General features: G+C 37.6%; 1 protein-coding gene across 3 annotated transcripts; it reads right to left on the bottom strand.

Annotated features, from left to right (window-relative positions):
* Positions 1 to 8,914: 8,914 nt before the first annotated feature.
* LOC126768654 (protein FAM13A-like) lies at positions 8,915 to 19,734 on the bottom strand. 3 transcript variants are annotated; one of them, XM_050486882.1, is made up of 10 exons: positions 19,222 to 19,734; positions 18,904 to 19,002; positions 18,138 to 18,404; positions 17,853 to 18,036; positions 15,022 to 15,152; positions 13,739 to 14,020; positions 13,334 to 13,561; positions 13,075 to 13,191; positions 12,742 to 12,927; positions 8,915 to 12,610 (listed from the first exon to the last, which is right to left on the bottom strand). In XM_050486882.1, the coding sequence occupies exons 2-10, from the start codon at positions 18,925 to 18,927 to the stop codon at positions 12,431 to 12,433; spliced, it is 1,599 nt and encodes a 532-aa protein (XP_050342839.1). In that variant the 5' UTR covers positions 18,928 to 19,002; positions 19,222 to 19,734; the 3' UTR covers positions 8,915 to 12,430. The 3 variants fall into 3 exon arrangements, with proteins under 3 accessions (XP_050342839.1, XP_050342840.1, XP_050342841.1); XM_050486883.1 differs by lacking the exon at positions 18,904 to 19,002; XM_050486884.1 differs by lacking the exon at positions 18,904 to 19,002 and having other exon boundaries at positions 18,138 to 18,332.
* Between the last annotated feature and the right edge of the window lie 1,035 nt (positions 19,735 to 20,769).

The following is a 20,769-nucleotide window of genomic DNA, read 5'->3' as shown; positions in this document are numbered from 1 at the left end:
TTTCAAAACTTCTACCCGAACATAACAGTTTTTTGTAACAATAAATATGTATAAATATTCTTTAAGACGAACACAAAACATCTTTATTAAAAACAAACAACACTATAATCGTGTTTGTTTTTAAATCTTATGTGTTTTGATTATTTCTCAGAATACGTTATTTATCATAATTACTTTTTATGAATGTAGTAAATATTGTTTACCATAATTAGTATTAATATCTTTTTAACGGGAATACTAAGAAAATACTACTGCCCTTTTCTTGTGTGTGAGATAAATAAAAGGTATAAAGTATTTTCGTAATGCTAAATTAGCTTAGTTTAGAAATCGAGATTATTGAAGGTCAATTATCCTGTCACGGTAGCATGCCTAAATGATCCCGTGGCACTCTTCGTTAAGACGAAAAGGGTACCGGTGGATTTTTAGTGGGTATTCCGATGTTCGAGGCGCACTCGGCACCTTGGAAATTGAAAACGCGTAATGCGTTGTTCCAGCGTTAAAAAAAAGGTCATTTATCCTGTTACACCTATTATATTTATAATTGCAGGGCGTATTCTAAAAAATGGGTCATTGTATGGAAATTTGCTAATTAAAATTTACATTCCATACACGATGTGTATGGAAATTTGAAAATCTAATTAAAAGATTAGTATTTAGTATTAACTTGACTAAAGTAAAGATTTAAGTCGCAATTTAATTGATTTTTAAGAGCGGAAATTAAATACACAATTACCTGATACTAACGGAGCGAGGATATCCTGAGAAAAATAATGATGAGGGAATTCATACTTTAACAACTAGTAAACTTTAATGTAGCAGCGTGAACGATTAAAATTCGAATTCTGCTTTTTGAAATCAATCTTATACACAGCATATTAAATACACTTTGACTAAATATACCAACTTCGACATACTCTGATGATGTGGTCGAAGCGATGTACGAGGACATCGCAAAGGCCCTCAACGACACCTCGAGGGCCCACTACAATGTTGTTATGGGAGACTTTAATGCTAAAGTGGGAGTACAAGATAGCGGTGAATCGAAAGTCGGACCTTACGGCTTGGGCTGCAGAAATCAGGGGGCAAATGCTGGTAAACTTTCTCGAAGCGCAGGGGCTTTTTTTGATGAATTCTTTCTTTCAAAAGAAGCCTCAGAGGAAGTGGACCTGGCGAAGCCCCGATAACGTGACAAGGAACGAGATAGACTTTATCATCTCGAATAAAAGGCACATATTTAGAGATGTTTCAGTGATCAACAGGTTTAATACCGGAAGTGATCACCGCTTGGTTCGAGGCACTCTAAATATCAACTTAAAAGCCGAAAGATCGAGAATGATGAGGTCTACTCTCCGACCTACCATGCTCCAAGCTGCTCAAGGCTCCGAAAAGTTCCAAATGGAACTTCAAAATCAATTCACCGCGTTGGAAACCATAAGCAGCATTGATGAGAGAACCGACACGCTGGTCAAAATACTGCAAAACACATCCCGCAAGTGTTTTCCGCCACAGAGAAGAGACAACGCACCAAAACTCTCTGCTGAGACACTCGAGCTCATGAGAAAACGACGAGAACTACCATCGTTTTTGTCAGATAAGGCCTTAAACCGAACAATAAAAACGCTGACGCGACGCGATCTCCGACGCTCCAATACCCGTGCCATCAAGGCTGCGATTGAGCAAAATCGGGGATCGAAAGTGTTCGCTCGCAAGTTTGGGAGGCCGCGTCTGACAAAACTTAAAACTGAAAATGGTGGGGTCGTTACCTCTAGGCCTGAGATTATCGGAGAAGTAGAGAGGTTTTATGGGCAGTTGTTCTCTTCAAGATCGGATAAACCCATGGGAATCAGTATTGATGACCAGCGCGCCCCTCTTATGCGCCATTACTCCGAGGAGCTCCCGGTCGTTGACCAAGGAGAGATTAGGGCGGCTCTAGAACAGCTTAAAAACAACAAATCTCCGGGAGATGACGGAATCACAACAGAGTTGCTTAAGGCAGGCGGGACTCCGGTCCTGAAAGAGCTAGCAAGCCTCTTTAATTCCGTCATCCAACATGACAAGACCCCGGAAACGTGGAGCGGGAGTGAGGTGGTACTGTTTTTCAAGAAAGGTGATAAAACCCTCTTGAAAAACTACAGACCAATCTCCCTCCTGAGTCACGTGTATAAGCTGTTCTCAAGAGTCGTCACGAACCGTCTCGCCAGACGACTTGACGAGTTCCAGCCCCCAGAGCAAGCCGGCTTTCGATCAGGCTACAGCACCGTGGACCACATCCATACTGTTCGGCAGATTGTGCAGAAGACCGAAGAGTACAATCAGCCGCTGTGTATGGCATTTGTGGACTACGAGAAAGCCTTCGACTCCATCGAAACCTGGACAGTGCTCGACTCATTGCAGAGATGTCATATCGATTGGAGATATATCGAGGTACTGAGATGTCTGTACAACGCCGCTACAATGACTGTCCACATCCAGGACTGTAAGACGAAGGCGATCCAATTGCGCAGAGGGGTGAGACAGGGGGATGTAATATCCCCGAAACTGTTCACCAACGCGTTGGAAGACGTTTTCAAAACGCTGGATTGGACTAGGTATGGAGTCAATGTAAACGGCGAGTACCTTCGATTTGCCGACGATATCGTCATCATAGCAGAGTCGCTGGAACAACTCACCGAAATGCTGCGTAGCCTAGGCGAGTCTTCCCGGTGTGTCGGTCTCGGCATGAACTTGGACAAGACCAAGGTCATGTTCAATAGGCATGTCGTGCCGGGACCGATATACGTCGAGGGGAAACCTCTCGAAGTTGTTAGTGAATATACCTACCTAGGACAGATTATACAAATCGGTAGGAACAACTTCGAGAAGGAAGCCGATCGAAGAATTCGCTTGGGATGGGCAGCATTTGGCAACCTTCGTCAAGTCCTCAAGTCGTCTATACCGCAATGTTTGAAGACGAAAGTCTTCAACCAATGCGTCTTACCTGCCATGACATACGGTGCCGAAACGTGGACACTAACTGCGGGACTAGTCCACAAATTCAAAGTCGCTCAGCGTGCTATGGAGCGAGCTATGCTCGGAGTATCTTTAAAGGATAAGATCAGAAATGAGATTATCCGGAAAAGAACCGGAGTCACCGACATAGCTTGCAAAATTAGCAGGCTGAAGTGGCAGTGGGCTGGTCACGTATGTCGTAGGACCGATGGCCGTTGGAGCAGACGAGTCCTAGAGTGGAGACCGCGAATCGGCAAGCGCAGCGTAGGGCGCCCTCCAGCCAGGTGGACCGACGACCTTAAGAAGGTGGCGGGCACCAACTGAATGCGGAAGGCGGAGGACAGGGAGCTTTGGCGCACCTTGGGAGAGGCCTATGTTCAGCAGTGGACAACGATTGGCTGTTGATTGATTGATTGATTGAAATATACATAACTACTACAAGTAGAATATAAGTTAAGTTTTGGTTTTAAAATAATTTAATTCAGTAATTCAGTTGTTTCAAAGTAATTTTAATTTCGAAGTAATTTTTGCGAGGCTTGAGAAATGCAACCTTAAATTATACAAGATTTTTTTCCAGACAATTATAGGCATTCCCATTCAAATATATGAATCTTAATATGACTTGCGTTCACTGTATTATTTACATTACAAACTAAACTCTATGAATAATATTATTTATTTATTATACAGATCCATATAATATTTTAAAATATGATTCTATGAGGGTTTGTGAATATGTGTAAAAATAAAGAAGCAATGGGATAATTACAAAGTAGTTATAACAAAGAGCTAGCGAATTACTTAAATGTGTAAATAAGTTAGTGTGAGTTGGGAACTACTACTCTAATTCACCTTAATAACAATTACTCTAACTTACCTTAATAACTTGCAGGATAATAATAGATGAGAGAAAATGAAATATTTAATAACTTTATATGCATAAAATTGTTCATAGAAACAAGAGGATGGAAAAGGCTAAAACAACAGGCAATTGGCTTAGTTGAATATGGTATTTCATATTATATGAAGGAATTCCGTAATATATGAAAACAAATCAATCATAAGACAAGACAACTGACATAGCCCAGTAGATAAAACACATGGATTGACCGTTGATCGCCAATTCTTCAACAAAGTGGATGTGTTAACCACTGTGTCATTATCCCATTTTGTACAGTACAGTAACAGCCTGTTAATGTCCCACTGCTGGGCTAAGGCCTCCTCTCCCTTGGTTTGGAGCTTATTCCACCACGCTGCTCCAATGCGGGTTGGTAGAATACACAAGTGGCAGAATTTCAATGAAATTAGACACATGCAGGTTTCCTCACGATGTTTTCCTTCACCGTTAAGCACGAGATGAATTATAAACACAAATTAAGCACATGAAAATTCAGTGGTGCTTGCCCGGGTTTGAACCCACGATCATCGGTTAAGATTCACGCGTTCTTACCACTAGGCCATCTCGGCATCCCATTTTGTAAATAATTATAAATTTAGGGTCACGTCGAGCGCGACGAACCTCATCCCTCCGCCTGTTTGAGTTAGCCGTGTGTTTGACATGGAAGATAGAACACAACGCGTCGCTTGGCACTTACACCCTCCGGTTGCCTTCCCGTCGGGTGCGGCTGCGACTGCGGCTGTGTGACGTCTTCCATATTAACATTTGGTTTAAACATGTCGCAACATTCTAGAAAACAAAGTTTCTAGGTATTCCTTAGTATGTGTATACTAAGAAATTAGTCCATAACATCGAAGACTGTGCTGTTCTGTGTCTATACATGCATGCAATTCGAGGATACTCTTGACTAGAAAACAGTTCTTATTACTTTTTGTGTTAGACGTTAATATTTTATTTAATGAAAATGTATCTGATAATCATTTGAAAAACAAATTGATTATAGATTTAGTAGTTTATATATAGATGTAAAATATGATCCATAATTTTACCAAAACATGTTTGTAAATCAAAATTTGATCTTTATTAAAAAAAAATTATAGTATAGGTAGGCGGATGAGCATATAGGCCACCTAATGGTAAGTGGTCACCAACGCCCATAGACATTGGCATTGTAAAAAATGTTAACCATCGCTTACATCGCCGATGCGCCACCAACCTTGGGAACTAAGATGTTATGTCCCTTGCCTGTAATACACTGGCTCACTTACACCCTTCAAACCGGAACACAAAAATACCCCGTTACTGCTGTTTTCCGGTAGAATATCTAATGAGTGGGTGGTACCTACCCAGACGAGCTTGTACAAAGCCCTACCACCAGTGAATGACAGGACCAGTGAATGTGAATGATAGTGAATGACCATGATAGTGAATGACCATGACCAGTGAATGTGAATAATAGTCATAGTGTTCAAATATAAATGATAATTAATTAATTCATTAAATGTTTAAGCAATATTTAATATATAGTTTGAGTACAAAAGAAATAACAGTTACATATTATGACTACTCCGATGTGACGAAGGTTCCAAACACATAATTATATAATATACCCAGATAATCTTTGACCGTTTGTCACAGAGTCGCAAAGGGGTTTTTTTTTTACTTTGATCCGTAAAATATTATAAACAAAACAAATATCACTGAGACAAAATAAATTCTGACTGTCTGTACTTATAGTTTATCATTTCGAATAAAAGGCACATTATTAGAGATGTTTCAGTGATCAACAGGTTTAATACCGGAAGTGATCACCGCTTGGTTCGAGGCTCTAAATATCAACTTAAAAGCCGAAAGATCGAGAATGATGAGGTCTACTCTCCGACCTACCATGCTCCAAGCTGCTCAAGGCTCCGAAAAGTTCCAAATGGAACTTCAAAATCAATTCACCGCGTTGGAAACCATAAGCAGCATTGATGAGAGAACCGACACGCTGGTCAAAATACTGCAAAACACATCCCGCAAGTGTTTTCCGCCACAGAGAAGAGACAACGCACCAAAACTCTCTGCTGAGACACTCGAGCTCATGAGAAAATGACGAGAACTACCATCGTTTTTGTCAGATAAGGCCTTAAATCGAATAATAAAAACGCTGACGCGACGCGATCTCCGACGCTCCAATACCCGTGCCATCAAGGCTGCGATTGAGCAAAATCGGGGATCGAAAGTGTTCGCTCGCAAGTTTGGGAGGCCGCGTCTGACAAAACTTAAAACTGAAAATGGTGGGGTCGTTACCTCTAGGCCTGAGATTGTCGGAAAAGTAGAGAGTTTTTATGGGCAGTTGTTCTCTTCAAGATCGGATAAACCCGTGGGAATCAGTATTGATGACCAGCGCGCCCCTCTTATGCGCCATTACTCCGTGGAGCTCCCGGTCGTTGACCAAGGAGAGATTAGGGCGGCTCTAGAACAGCTTAAAAACAACAAAGCTCCGGGAGATGACGGAATCACAACAGAGTTGCTTAAGGCAGGCGGGACTCCGGTCCTGAAAGAGCTAGCAAGCCTCTTTAATTCCGTCATCCAACATGGCAAGACCCCGGAAAAGTGGAGCGGGAGTGAGGTGGTACTGTTTTTCAAGAAAGGTGATAAAACCCTCTCGAAAAACTACAGACCAATCTCCCTCCTGAGTCACGTGTATAAGCTGTTCTCAAGAGTCGTCACGAACCGTCTCGCCAGACGACTTGACGAGTTCCAGCCCCCAGAGCAAGCTGGCTTTCGATCAGGCTACAGCACCGTGGACCACATCCATACTGTTCGGCAGATTGTGCAGAAGACCGAAGAGTACAATCAGCCGCTGTGTATGGCATTTGTGGACTACGAGAAAGCCTTCGACTCCATCGAAACCTGGGCAGTGCTCGACTCATTGCAGAGATGTCATATCGATTGGAGATATATCGAGGTACTGAGATGTCTGTACAACGCCGCTACAATGACTGTCCACATCCAGGACTGTAAGACGAAGGCGATCCAACTGCGCAGAGGGGTGAGACAGGGGGATGTAATATCCCCGAAACTGTTCACCAACGCGTTGGAAGACGCTTTCAAAACGCTGGATTGGACTAGGTATGGAGTCAATGTAAACGGCGAGTACATCTCACACCTTCGATTTGCCGACGATATCGTCATCATAGCAGAGTCGCTGGAACAACTCACCGAAATGCTGCGTAGCCTAGGCGAGTCTTCCCGGTGTGTCGGTCTCGGTATGAACTTGGACAAGACCAAGGTCATGTTCAATAAGCATGTCGTGCCGGGACCGATAAACGTCGAGGGGAAAACTCTCGAAGTTATTAGTGAATATACCTACCTAGGACAGATAACACAAGTCGGTAGGAACAACTTCGAGAAGGAAGCCGATCGAAGAATTCGCTTGGGATGGGCAGCATTTGGCAACCTTCGTCAAGTCCTCAAGTCGTCTATACCGCAATGTTTGAAGACGAAAGTCTTCAACCAATGCGTCTTACCTGCCATGACATACGGTGCCGAAACGTGGACACTAACTGCGGGACTAGTCCACAAATTCAAAGTCGCTCAGCGTGCTATGGAGCGAGCTATGCTCGGAGTATCTTTGAAGGATAAGATCAGAAATGAGATTATCCGGAAAAGAACCGGAGTCACCGACATAGCTTGCAAAATTAGCAGGCTAAAGTGGCAGTGGGCTGGTCACGTATGTCGTAGGACCGATGGCCGTTGGAGCAGACGAGTCCTAGAGTGGAGACCGCGAATCGGCAAGCGCAGCGTAGGGCGCCCTCCAGCCAGGTGGACCGACGACCTTAAGAAGGTGGCGGGCACCAACTGGATGCGGAAGGCGGAGGACAGGGAGCTTTGGCGCACCTTGGGAGAGGCCTATGTTCAGCAGTGGACAACGATTGTCTGTTGATTGATTGTACTTATAGTACCGCACAAAACAACCTTTACTGAAATTGGTTTTATTTACTTTTTCAATTATTAAATTAGGCGTGTTATCAATGACTTCCAAATTATTTTCATCCTAGTATTACGATTTAATGACAAAATTAACGAAACAATAGTTTCATTTAAGTCAGTGAATAAGCAGTATGACTAGTTTTATTTAAATTTCTCAAATAATAAGGATAATTTTAATTTAATATATCAATTAATTAGCCGACAGAATGAGATAAGAAATATATTGCAGTACGATTCCACCAATCACCGTCATTAGACTAATTCTGTGAATAATATCAGTATTTTATTGGTTATAATTATATTTACAAATTGGATACAAATATTCATTTGAACTAAACAGCGATAAGTAGAGAAATAATTGACGAGGACGCAGTTACGATGTATTTTGTTATAACTATGTTCTTAAATAATTTTAATTGTTTTAAACCAAACGCAGTGCTGTGCTATTTGACTGTTATCATGTTAGTGCTCGCTTTTGTTGACTGCCGACCTAATTACGACGAATCAAGTGAAGAAGTTATAGAGAATTACATTCCTACGAGTAATAATGACACGAACAAAGACAATTTAAAGAGAGTCACAACTAGTGGTATTTTACGAGAAAGATATCTCATGAAGTCTTCGCTGGGTGCTCACAAGTCTTTCGAACAGTTCTTTTTACCCTCGGAATACTTAATAGATAAATTTAAGTCATCGCCACCCCCGCCTCCACCAGAGTACTAAACTAATCGACGTGAATTTGAATAAACTTTTATTGATATAAAGCGTTTTATTTAGTTTTCCGAATTAAACAAAACTCAATTTAAACATATAATTTTGTATGACATTGACAATATAATCTGTGACAAAAGTCACGATGAGCGGTATAGAAATTACCACAGTGACCATCCTTACAAAATGCCTTTAAGTATAAAAAAAATATGAATAAATTGTTTTTTTTTTATTATAGCTATATAGTAAACTTTTTTTTACAGATTATCATTGATATTTTTATATATATGAGTTAATAAAAAGGTAGGTAAGTTAACAAAAGTAAAAATACAATATCACTGTAATGTTTTATTTTGAACATCCAATAATAAAATTGATGGAACGCTACATGCCATTGTATATACTATATTGCAATAAATATTAAGTACATAATTTTACAATAATTATGTTCAACTTTACAACGATCATTACCCGAACAGTTGATTTTTCTTTGTCTTATAATATAAAATGTCTGGACCAAATTGGAAGATGCGTATACGAAACGATTATTATCACCACCCGCTAGTTAAGTTGTTGATTTCCTTAGTCTAAATGTTAATAATAAAGTGTAAAAATAATATGCTCAGAAGATTTTTTTACTCTAAGACATATATCTACGCAAATTAAGCAAGCTAATACGTTGTTTTGCTTTACACTATTGTTATTCTTAATACAATAATTGCTTATGTTCAGTTAATACCAGCGAGCGGAATAAAAATCGAGACGTTACAAAACGTTTTTCTCGAAATTCACTTTCATGGTAAGTACCTACCTTTATCCTTTTCGTCGATTTCACAATTCCAGGCGATGAAAAAAATTATTTATATCTTTATTTATTACTAGTAAATAGATCGTATTCTACATAAAAGTATTTTTATATAAATGTAACAAAAATATTTTAAGCAAATTATTCAAATGGAGATCAACCTAACACGAGAATAGACTAATTATCATTTTGACCAACCACAAACATGATGTTAAGACAAAAAGTCTTTTTAGTTAAATAGTTTATTCAATGAAAATATATTTAATAATCAAACAAATTAATATTTTAAAGTAAGTAAATCTCACTACAACATCAATAAAAAACAAAGTCTTGTCGCACAAGATTCATTACGATAATATAAATCACAGGTAATCACTTATTACTAGAAATATTTAAAATTTACTTTCTCTTTCAGAGAAAAATAAAAGTTTTATTAAATATAAATAAAATTAGAAACATTAGAAATAACATAATGAGTACTACGAATAAGAAATCTTAATTTAGAAAGGTACACGACGTTTTCGGGACAGATCCTTATAAGTATGTGTATGAAATACAACATGGGTGTCCACACCAATTAGATTTGATAACTAAGATCTAAACAAACATTTAAATAATATTAATGAGCCAAAATGATTCAAACATAATATGAAAGTTCCAATATGTTGAACTCATTATGATGTGAATTGTTAAAGTTAATGATGATTTTGAAAAATATGAAAAGTAAGTCTGAAAGATATTCGAAGTGTATAAATTTCTTAGAATATTTTATTTAAAAGTAAAGCCATTAAATTACCATTTAGCCTTACAATTAAACATCATCTGCATTCATTGCATTTAGTGCTTATTTGATTATTAGAAAACATTGTAACACTTTTAATGGTTAGCAAATTGATTTGAAACGACTCAATGTTCTTATAACAATAATAAATATCTCTTACATGAATCCGAATAATTTCACAAATTTATTCGTATGTGACGAATAATATATAATATGAATTCATTCGTATTATCGAGCAAGAGAACATGTAATTTCTTGTACATGTATATTATTATACCACAAATTGTGCTCACCGCACATTGAACATTTTATCGTACATTTAGTTTTTGTCTGTATACATTTTCATTTGTTAAATTTTACATAAATGTGCGCACTCTCAACGATAATTAATATGAATTTTCTTCGGCAGACTTACGCCAATATTAGATCATAATTAGTCTACAATATGTGGTTAAGATTACGATTTCTCAAAAGCTTCTTTATAGAATTTTGTCTGTATATTAATTAATCCACCCAACGAACTAACAATATACAAGACAAACATTTTACGAGTACCTACAAGTCTGTAAGTCGGCGACGGATTTTCGCTTTAAGTGACAAGCGATTCTTAAACACTAATATAAAAATCTTTTTTTAGATAAAAGTGACGTGATAACAGTTTATATTCAAACATTTTAGTTTTTCTCTTGAGGTTACCAAAAATTAGGTACAAAGTTATTAATAAATTGCCTTATGATGTATAATGGTTAAATATACACTTTGCAATTGTTATCGTATCGTTAAAAAATCGACTATTGGAGATTTTTTTTTTATTTAAATTAATTTGTTAGCAGTAATTAGGCATAACTTTATACATACAAGGCTTCGATCACTAATAAGAACAGTTCTCATTAGTGATCGAAGATCCAAGGATATTTTACTATATGTATATACAATTGTAAGTTGTACAATAAATAATAATGTATACCGCTTTTAATACGTAAATTATTATATACACTCTGTAAAAAGCTAACATTGCAATACAAGGATTCATGAAAATACGTACAAGATCTATCATCAAGACGTTCTTATTGACAGCAGGAAGGCAAATGGACCACCTGGCTGTAAGGGGTCATAACCCGCGAGAAACTTTTGTCTTACGTAGTGCTTTTAAATACGACGCGCTTATTTACATTACCCCTGTAAAGTAATATTCAGCGTTAGAATAATATTATTAGCGTGTGACGAACATAGGATCACACACTGGACCTCACTATTAATAAAACTTGTATCAATATATTCAAATTCATTTTAAATGGAATCTATATGAATTATTTACAATGTTTGATAACTATTTAATTCGTCACGTCAATCAATTTAGCGATTTTTACTATTAGTATATAAAAAATTCAAGCCGAAATAGATTAATTCATAGACAAAGCTGATTACAGCAACTTTAAAAGAAAATAATATCACCAGTTACGCTAATTCTAAATTTTGTTTATTCGTTATACTTTAGTAGGCTACACCTGTTTTGTCTGTAATCTTTGAATTATCTGATGAATGTATGATTAATTCACATACGATTAATAAGATTTTACAAAGTATTTTAAAACTTAGAACATTTAACTGTTTCATTTTTTTAGATATTATAATGTCTCAAATTTTATTTATGTACATGAAGATGTTGTTTTCTGTAACGAACATGTTTCTATTTTATAAATTAGACTAATAAATTATTAATTGATTGTTGAACTTTTGGCACTGGGAAAAACTTCCAACGTGATTAGTACAATCTATTACAAAAAAACAACGAAAGCACAATATTTATTCTCAAACATTCAGAGTTGAACTGTTTGTTCGCAATCCATCAATCAGAAGCATCCATTCTTACTAAGAATAAATTTCTAATTACACGAACTGTTAATAATATTACACAAAAAGTCATGTATCGCATAAATTGAAAAGTTAAGATGTACCATAATATATATACCTGTAACCATAATGTACCTCCTACGTGTACCTACAATGTAAATTATTTTTACAAGAGTTAAAGCGTAAGAACTGGCATCCTCTTTAACTTGAGGTTTAAATAGATGCTGAAATTATTACTTTTTTTGTCACGAGTGTTCATGCGAGTATATACAACTTTTTAACCTTGTACCTTAGAAAAAGTGACTCGATCATTAACTTTTAACAGGATGACACAATACTCCAATATATCCGAAACTGTTGTAAAACATATTTAAAAAAAGGTATAAAGCGTTTTTACGTACTAGTGAAATAGTAATTAAGATTTATTCAATGTTTTCTGTTTATTTATAAGCGCGTTGATAAGCTTTATTCTTGCTTTAACAGCTTTGTACCGTTGGTATTCCTCTTCGCGTATTTTCTTGTCATCCGTTTGAACTTTCCTGCTGTTTTGAAGTTCAAAATTAACTTCATATTCTTTGATGCTGCGACGAAGTACCTGTTAAATAATATTTTTATCGGTCTATCACATAGATTATTTTAACTAAGGTGAATGGTCCTAGAATTCGAACGTGGATTCAACGCAAGATTTTCGGAAGTAGTCGGTATAGCAATAGACTTAACACTTACTAGCTTTTGTAGTTTAGCTTCACCAAGCGCTCTAACTAGATCTTCTAATCCAAGGCAATGTAAGCCTTCATTGGATGGAGGCGCCTCTTCACTAGTGGTGGCAGATTTGGCCGACGATGTCGAGGACGGCATCTCCTCGGCACCCTCACGAGTCGGTGGAGATTGGAGAGGCGTCTCTACAGTTTCCTGAAAGTATAAATTGAAACAAATAAAATTCCTTCCGTTCCCGAGTCGTCTATCTTTTATCAAAGTTCATATTTTTTATTTTACAAACGATAAGAAAACGTACGTATCGCCAGCTACACACACATACACAGAAAACGTTTAACGGACCTGCGAAGGATCGGACTGCTTCTCCTGGGAGTCGCTCGAACTATCGACGCTCGTGTTGAAGAGCATGGTCTCGTGTTCGTGTATGGTGGCCAACTCGCCGTTCGTTCCGCAGATTATCTACATATTTTTAAACATTTATTACACAAAAGTAGTAAATTCGATTACATTAACATTAACAACGATGTCGTGGAATGTCGAATGTTCAAGTCCAGAACGGTCACTTAAAAACTCGATCGCCGAGATAAGTCGACCAACTCACAGCATCGGGGCGGAAGGTGGCCAGCGCCCGCTTGACGGCGCGGTACCGCTCGTACAGGTGTCGCGCGGCGCCGCGCTCGGCCGAGTGCGCGGGCGGGCGGCCGCGCGCCGCCTCGAGCCGCAGCAGCGCGCGCTGCACGCACGCCTTCTCCGCCGCCAGCTGCGCCGCCGACCAGCTCGCCTCCGGCACGCTCGCTCGCCCGCCGGCCTTGCGACAGAACTCCACCCACTGGAATTGACGAGTGTGACTCATTTTACATAATCCATTCCAAATTGTATAGATTGACGTAGATCAGTTTGTCTCATATTGTTGAAAATATTACCGGCGGTGTGGCACTAGTGATAGATAATGTCATCATTAATAAAAAATAAAGATTCACTCGACACGAGTAAGACGTGACCCGACCTCTTCGATATCTCGAACGACTTCGGCCATCGGCTTATCGCTATTGAGCGCGGCATCCAGCTTGTCGTCTCTTTCTTTCTGTAATTTTGCAGCTTGAACTTTCAGCTCGTACTCCACTGGATCCGCTTTAATACAGCGCTTTTCTGATTGCAAGTGTCGTAACGTTTCGTACATACGAGTTAGTTGGACATCAGTCATACGATCGCTTTGGGTAATTGTGTGACCGTTTTGAGTTTCAAAGTCATTTTCATATTTAGCGATGTTTTTCTTCAGACTATTGATCTGAAAATTAATTAAATATTTTATATGTCAGTCACATTGAATTAACAATGGCACGAATGATAGGTTTTATGTACCAGTTTTGGCATGCACTCAAACTTTTATTTTATTATTATTACTTAAGTCTATTGAAGAATTAAATAAGATTATACAGTTATTTTAAGATATGTTCCGATCATAAGCTTTTCATACTTTTTATATTTTTTTCTCTTAAATTTAAGCAGTGTAGTCTTGATAACTTAGTCAATTTATTATTTTAAATGAAAATTTACCTACATACCAAATTTTACAGAAATGTAATCGTGTTTCAGAAACCAAAAACAATTAAATCAAATATCGTATTTGTTCATCGAATAAACTAATCATTGCTAAGCAAAACGTGAATATAGCGCAGTGTGTCATTTGTCACATGTGTATAAATATCGTAGTAATCCTACCACGTTATATAACCAAAAACAAAACAGATTAATGAAATTCATAGCGGATGAAATTGTATTATACTGAACGCCTTATAAGTAACATAATTAACAGCTCCGAGGCAATTACTTTTGATTTTAATTTCTTAGCTTAAAACACTTTCCATTAACTAGCTTAAATTATAGTTTACACAAAATATGTAACCGATATTTCGTAATTTCTAAAAATCTATCTAATGGCTAAAATGTAAAGCTATAATAATTCTTTTTTTTTTATAGAATAGGAAGGTGGACGAGCATATGGGCCACCTGATAGTAAGTGGTCACCAAACGCCCTTAGACATTGGCATTGTAAGAAATGTCAACCATCGCTTATAGCCAATGCACCACCAACCTTGGGAACTAAGATTTTATGTCCCTTGTGCCTGTAAAATTATACTGGCTCACTCACCCTTCAAACCGAAACACAACAATATCAAGTATTGCTGTTTTGTGGTAGAATATCTGATGAGTGGGTGGTGCCTACCCAGACGAGCTTGCACAAAGCCCCACCACCAGTAATATTTACTATTTATAAATTCTATTTACCTTCTTGCTGATCTTTTCGACCCGTCGATCAGGGCTAGGCGGAGCGCGACGCGGCGGTTCACTCCGCTCGTCACGTCGCGTATGTTCCACTACGTCTCCTGCCACCACGTAGGAATGCTCGCTGTCACACACTGTACATTACATCGACTAACGTAAATTCACTTCTTTTTAATTATTAACATCATTCGTCAAAATATATAGTTTTTTTTTTGTTTTATTTAACATATGTAGGCAGACAGCAGACAATTTCACTGTAAGAAATATTATGTGTTCCGGTCGACGTCCGAAGTCCATTATGAGAGTCCATCGTCTGATGCTGCAGGTCGCTAAATTCGCTACTTCCGTTTCTTAACTCTCGCCTACAGCGCCCCCTATACTCCTTACTGGAACTAAACTGACAAGCAACTACGAGCCACTAAATTTGTCATTGTTGCGTCGTCTTTCCACAAGAGTAGTCGTTAATAGTTTAAAATAAAAATAGTTTTAATTATTATAATCAACTTTCGAGATTAAAAGTGGATAGTTAATTTTAAAAAAGTGTTGTTTATCTTCCGTTCTTGAAACCTCAAACACTCCACAATGAGTGAAGTGGTTATCGCGCCTCATGCTTTAAGTGAGGGTAGTTCGAGTTCTTCGGATATTTCATCGGATTCGTTTGGAAATAAATACGAAGGAAATCCAAGGAAATGCCAAGGACGTGAATGGTTGCGGGATCTGGATAAGGTTTGACTTATTGTCACAACAATTGGTAAGTCATGTTAATAATATTTTAACTTCTTCTTCTTTTATTCAGATGATCTAAGAGTCAATGAGGAGCTTCGACATCTGGAGGACCCCTTCAGTCCATTACGTTGGTTCTAGATGGAATGTAGTTATGCTGCGTTATCTAATGCCTTTTTATCACAGAACGATATCGTTAATACTGCCGTTTTTAATTTATCGGACGTTCAGCTTAATGCTTCTTCTATCTATGAAAAGTTAAAACAGACATTTGGTAAAGATTCTGGCTATAAGACAGTTTCTCACGATATCTTTCAGATAATTTACAGTAAGATATATATATATATACATACATTGGGGTATTCTGTCAGAAAATTCTTAGTAGCAGCCCGGAGTCTGTAAGTAGGAAGTGTGTACACTCCCGTGCCATCGGAAAGCACGTAAAGCCGTTGGTCCTGCGCGTAAACTCTTTCCGGTCGTATCGGATTGCCATCCCATCGGATTATGAGAGTTAGAGAATAGAGAGTGCACAATAGGGGCCTATTTGGAATAAGTGGGTAAGGTTTTGTCAGGAAAATCGTGTACCTGAACCAGCAAATTTATCTCATGTTCTCTCCAATCGAAGCATGCTTGTTCATAAATCGGTTATAGCATTCGTTTGCGAAACTATCGGATATAAAAATAGAGTCGAGCCCAATAGTAAAACATATACTCAAAGCTATTTCCTTGGCAAAGTCTGCACCTCCTAAATTACCCATATGGGTTGCAAGAATTTTTATTTGTCTTTTAAAGAATTATAATATAGATTTAAATAGTGTATATCAAATATCCAGACACACTGCAGCTATTTTGCTGTTATCTTCGGGTCGCAGAGTACATGACCTTACTATTTTGCATGTTGACAGTGGCCATTTTATTAATAATGTAAATTCCATTAACTATCCCATATTTGGGTCGAAAAATGATTCATCTTCGTATCAATAATCAAGTTGGACCTTTGTGGCTGCTCCTGACCGAAACATCGATGCAGTATACTGGCAACGCACTCTTAGTGAATATGACACAGCAAATGAGAGGGAATATTAGTAATCTATTTTTAGCAACTAAATGCCCTACTAAACCGGCTACTGCAGCGATGATCGATGGTTGGATAAAAGGACTTTTAGCAAATTCTGGTATTCAGGCCTCAGCTGGAAGTTGTAGAGCAGCGGTTTTATCTTTAAATTAGATAGAAAATTACCACATTAATGATATTTTAGCTAAAGGAAACTAGCAACATGAGCTTACCTTTAGAAAGTTCTATATAAAACATATTATTAATACATCAAATTAGAGATAACTTCTGAGAAATCTCTCTTAGTATTTTTGTCCCAAATCTTAATATTTCATTGGAAAATATTTGATTTGTGTCGATTTAAATCCAGTAGTTAATATTATATGCTTACATTCAATTAATTCAAATTAGGTACTTAATACCTTGTTTCAATTAAATATACTGAATCACATTGTTGCGTCTTAAATAGATATTATTTTATTACAAATACAAAGCCACCAGGAGATAACAAACACGTCTCTCATAATGGACTTCGAATGTCGACCGGAACACATAATATAAAAATTTTACCTTCCAATAAAATTTGTATTAAGTTTCCTAAGATGTCCGAAGTCCAGATAATGTCTTCCTGGGGCTACATCCATCATTATGAGCCGAACAATGACAAATTTGGTGGCTCGTATTTGCTTGTCAGTTTAGTTCCAGTAAGGAGTATAGGGGGCGCTGTAGGCGCGAGTTAGGAAACGGAAGTATGCGAAATTAGCGACCTGCAGCGAAAATCAGACGATGTACTCTCATAATGGACTTCGGACGTCTTAGGAAACATAATACAAATTTTATTGGAAGGTAAAATTTTTATATTAACCATTCCTTACATTACCACCTTTACAATATGGAGGTGTACCCTTGGGAAAAAATGTTATGTCCCTGGGCCCTTCAAACCGAACCACAATTAATATTTGGCGGTAGATGTGATAAGTGTGGGGTACTTTACCCATTCGGATTGTAAAAGTCCTTACCATCATAATAGCTTTTAAAATATATGTAGATTACTAACGTTCTGGTTTCTGCTGCACCACGTATTCGAAATTTGGTGGTGTGCCACTTCTTATTTCTTCTGTGTGTGACACGACGTAGTCGTTTTCTTTGGGTTGTCGTGGCAAGCGTGTTGGTGCTCGGCGCCGCTTACCGCCATGCTGAGGACGACGAGCGCGGGAGAGGCGTTCCGCTCGACGTTCCGACTGCAAACAGTTGTTACCATAATATTCATATCTCTAAATATCAGTTAATTCAACCAATTAAAGATCATTGTATCCAATAACCAGACCTCTAAAAATCTCACCTCAAGCCGATTATGATCATGTAGTGGAGGAGGTGGTGGAGGTGGTGGCGTCCGCTCCTCACTGTGTGGTCTGCGCTCTTTTCGCTCGTGTGCGCAACCGGAGTCTCGACGCTCACGTCGCTTGCGCGCCTCTCGTTCGCACTCCGGTGCCGCCATATCTTTCTTCTCCTTCTCACCCTCGTTACGCTCGCAGCACTGCGCACGCCACCCGAGCCCAGATATTACAACCCGATGTTCGCTCGAGCACTCGGAATCGTGCCCGTAACCCTAACGTGTAGATGTGAATGTATTAGTGTGTCAAAATAGGTAACCGTCAGATGTCCACGTGTATAGTAAAGCCTCTTGCGATAAATGGAATGTCCAGATTGTGAATGTGGTTTGATGGTCGTGTATATAGCTCTAACAATTAAATGTACAAGTGTACATATTCAATAAAAATTTTGTCTAAAGCGAAACCTCTAAGTGTGACCAATCTATTTCATGTAAATTTAAGCGTTCTCACATATTTTACAAAGTCGACCTACAACACATTAAGCAAGGCTACTGAAAGATCAACTCTGAACTGAGACCTTATCACTTCAGAACCTCTACCTTTTTTCAGTAAACTCATAATATTTTAACAATGCGAAGCGAATATAAAGCTATAAACATATTGTACAGTTAATTTTATTTTGGCAAACTTTATTTTGGCAATAAATTGTAATGTTACTACGTTTTATAAAAATCTAAGAATGGAAATTCCACTGCCTTTGATTTTTACAAGTACCTGATGAATTTCCAATAGAACCATGTTCGCTTCAGATTTTAAACCTTAACTCGAAATTAAATTCCCAAATTTCCAAAAGCGATCGGCCGTAACGTGTTTCTGAAATTAAATTATTTCTGACACTGAAGTACTACAATATACAGCGTGTTTATGCACGGATACAAGTTACCTTTGTCTATTAGTTGGTTGGCTGTGTTCCAAATTAATTATATGAAACGATGTCAAGAATTTAACATTAAACAATAACATGTAGGTCAAGACATGGCTCCGTAGAGTCTGATATGTTGTAGGGTAGAATTAATTTTAAGCCACACTTACAATGCAATATCTCGCAGCGCCCACAATAGAGTCGAATATCCTGGAAATGTTGTGCCGGCTCCGACTGGCCAGGGTAGCGTTGGGTCCCGAGTCCGGCCGAGACCCTTTCAGATTATCCACAAAAAAACAACAAATAACAGGGCTATTGCTTATCCTTTGATGTAAAACAAAATGAAAGAAACAAAACGAAACGGTACGTCTAATTCGCGCGCCGTTTTGCCGGAAAACTGTACACTACACTAGGCTCCTCGACGATGCGTATAAATATTTATTTGATGATGTCGCTCCTTTGCACCGGCATATCTCGATCCCGGCACATATTGGTACGACACAAACAGTCTATAAATATTTTATCGTCAGAAGAAAAGTTACGGCTGTTTCAGAAAATGCGTTGACACTAGTCTGTAATTTAGCATTGAAATTTGAGGATTAAAGTTCAGAGCCTTTTAGCTCCTAGCAATAATTATATGCTATCTTCATGTCTTCGTTGTTATACATTTTGTCTTATTTAGTTAACGGTTTTTGAATTAATTTCAAATATCGTCCGCCATTTTGATTTGTTTATTTTTACACTTTTCACTAAAATGCCGTCGGTGAAGTTTGACGTCGAAGTCGTTGTTATTGTATCACGTCTGCAACAAGGAAAAATATTTTATATGATAAAAGTTTACTTTAACTATATATTTATACATATTATACTATTTATTTATTTATTTATTTATTATATTTAACTATATTTACACAAGCTATATTATAGATTTATTTGATTTTCATAACAATAAATAATTCTATGAAATCTCAATGATAAGCGAAAATCTTCATTTATTTTTTGAACAAATTTCGGAGTTCAATCTAACGATTCCAATGCAAGTTTATGGATATAAAACTTATTTTAATATAAATAAATAAATAACCATAAATAAGATATTTAAAAACATAACTTTTTACATTCTAGGAGCTTCACTGAGCCCTTCGACTTAAATTAAACCTTAGTCTAAGAGAAAATCATAACAGATTACTATAGCAAACCTGATATCGTATCCAATGTACTCGTAGCTCATGATATGCAAATTGAAAAGACGTATTGCGTAGGCGTACTTATCGTAGATTGCATTTTTGTTTTATTAGTAGGCTTTTATCCATATTCCAATACATCGATTTTAAATTAAAATCCTTAAATACATTTACAGAGAAAAACACTTTGATACGTATCACATGTATAATTATACATGATGTCATTAATAGTATACTTAGTAGTATCTACATCGCCAATGCGCCACCAACCTTGGAAATAAGTTGTTATGCCCCTTGTGCCTGTAGTAACATTGGCTCGCTATGCGCTAACCCTTCAAACCAGAATACTGCAATCTTAATTATTGTTGATTGGCGGTAGAATATGTGATAAGTGTGTGGTATCTATTCAGACTGAATCGAACAAAGCCTACCAACCACCAAGCGTTCGTTATAATTAAAGATTCAATAAATAATATAATACATTATAAGTATCATTTATACAGCGCATTTATTATTATAATCAATTCTTACAAA

Source organism: Nymphalis io, chromosome 5 (genome assembly GCF_905147045.1).
Source record: "Nymphalis io chromosome 5, ilAglIoxx1.1, whole genome shotgun sequence".
Taxonomy (NCBI): Eukaryota; Metazoa; Arthropoda; class Insecta; order Lepidoptera; family Nymphalidae; genus Nymphalis; species Nymphalis io.
Note: the sequence above shows the minus strand (reverse complement) of the source record. Positions and strands in the feature narration are given on the sequence as shown.

What these genes read in the sequence shown, in the direction of transcription:
- LOC126768654 (XM_050486882.1), bottom strand. Translation starts at nt 18,927, where the DNA reads ATGGTTCTATTGGAAATTCATCAG. An exon ending in CCACCTTCCGCCCCGATGCT is followed by an intron (nt 13,192 to 13,333) that starts GTGAGTTGGTCG and finishes AAAAATATGTAG; the next exon opens with ATAATCTGCGGAACGAACGG. An exon ending in AGCAGTCCGATCCTTCGCAG is followed by an intron (nt 12,928 to 13,074) that starts GTCCGTTAAACG and finishes TTATACTTTCAG; the next exon opens with GAAACTGTAGAGACGCCTCT.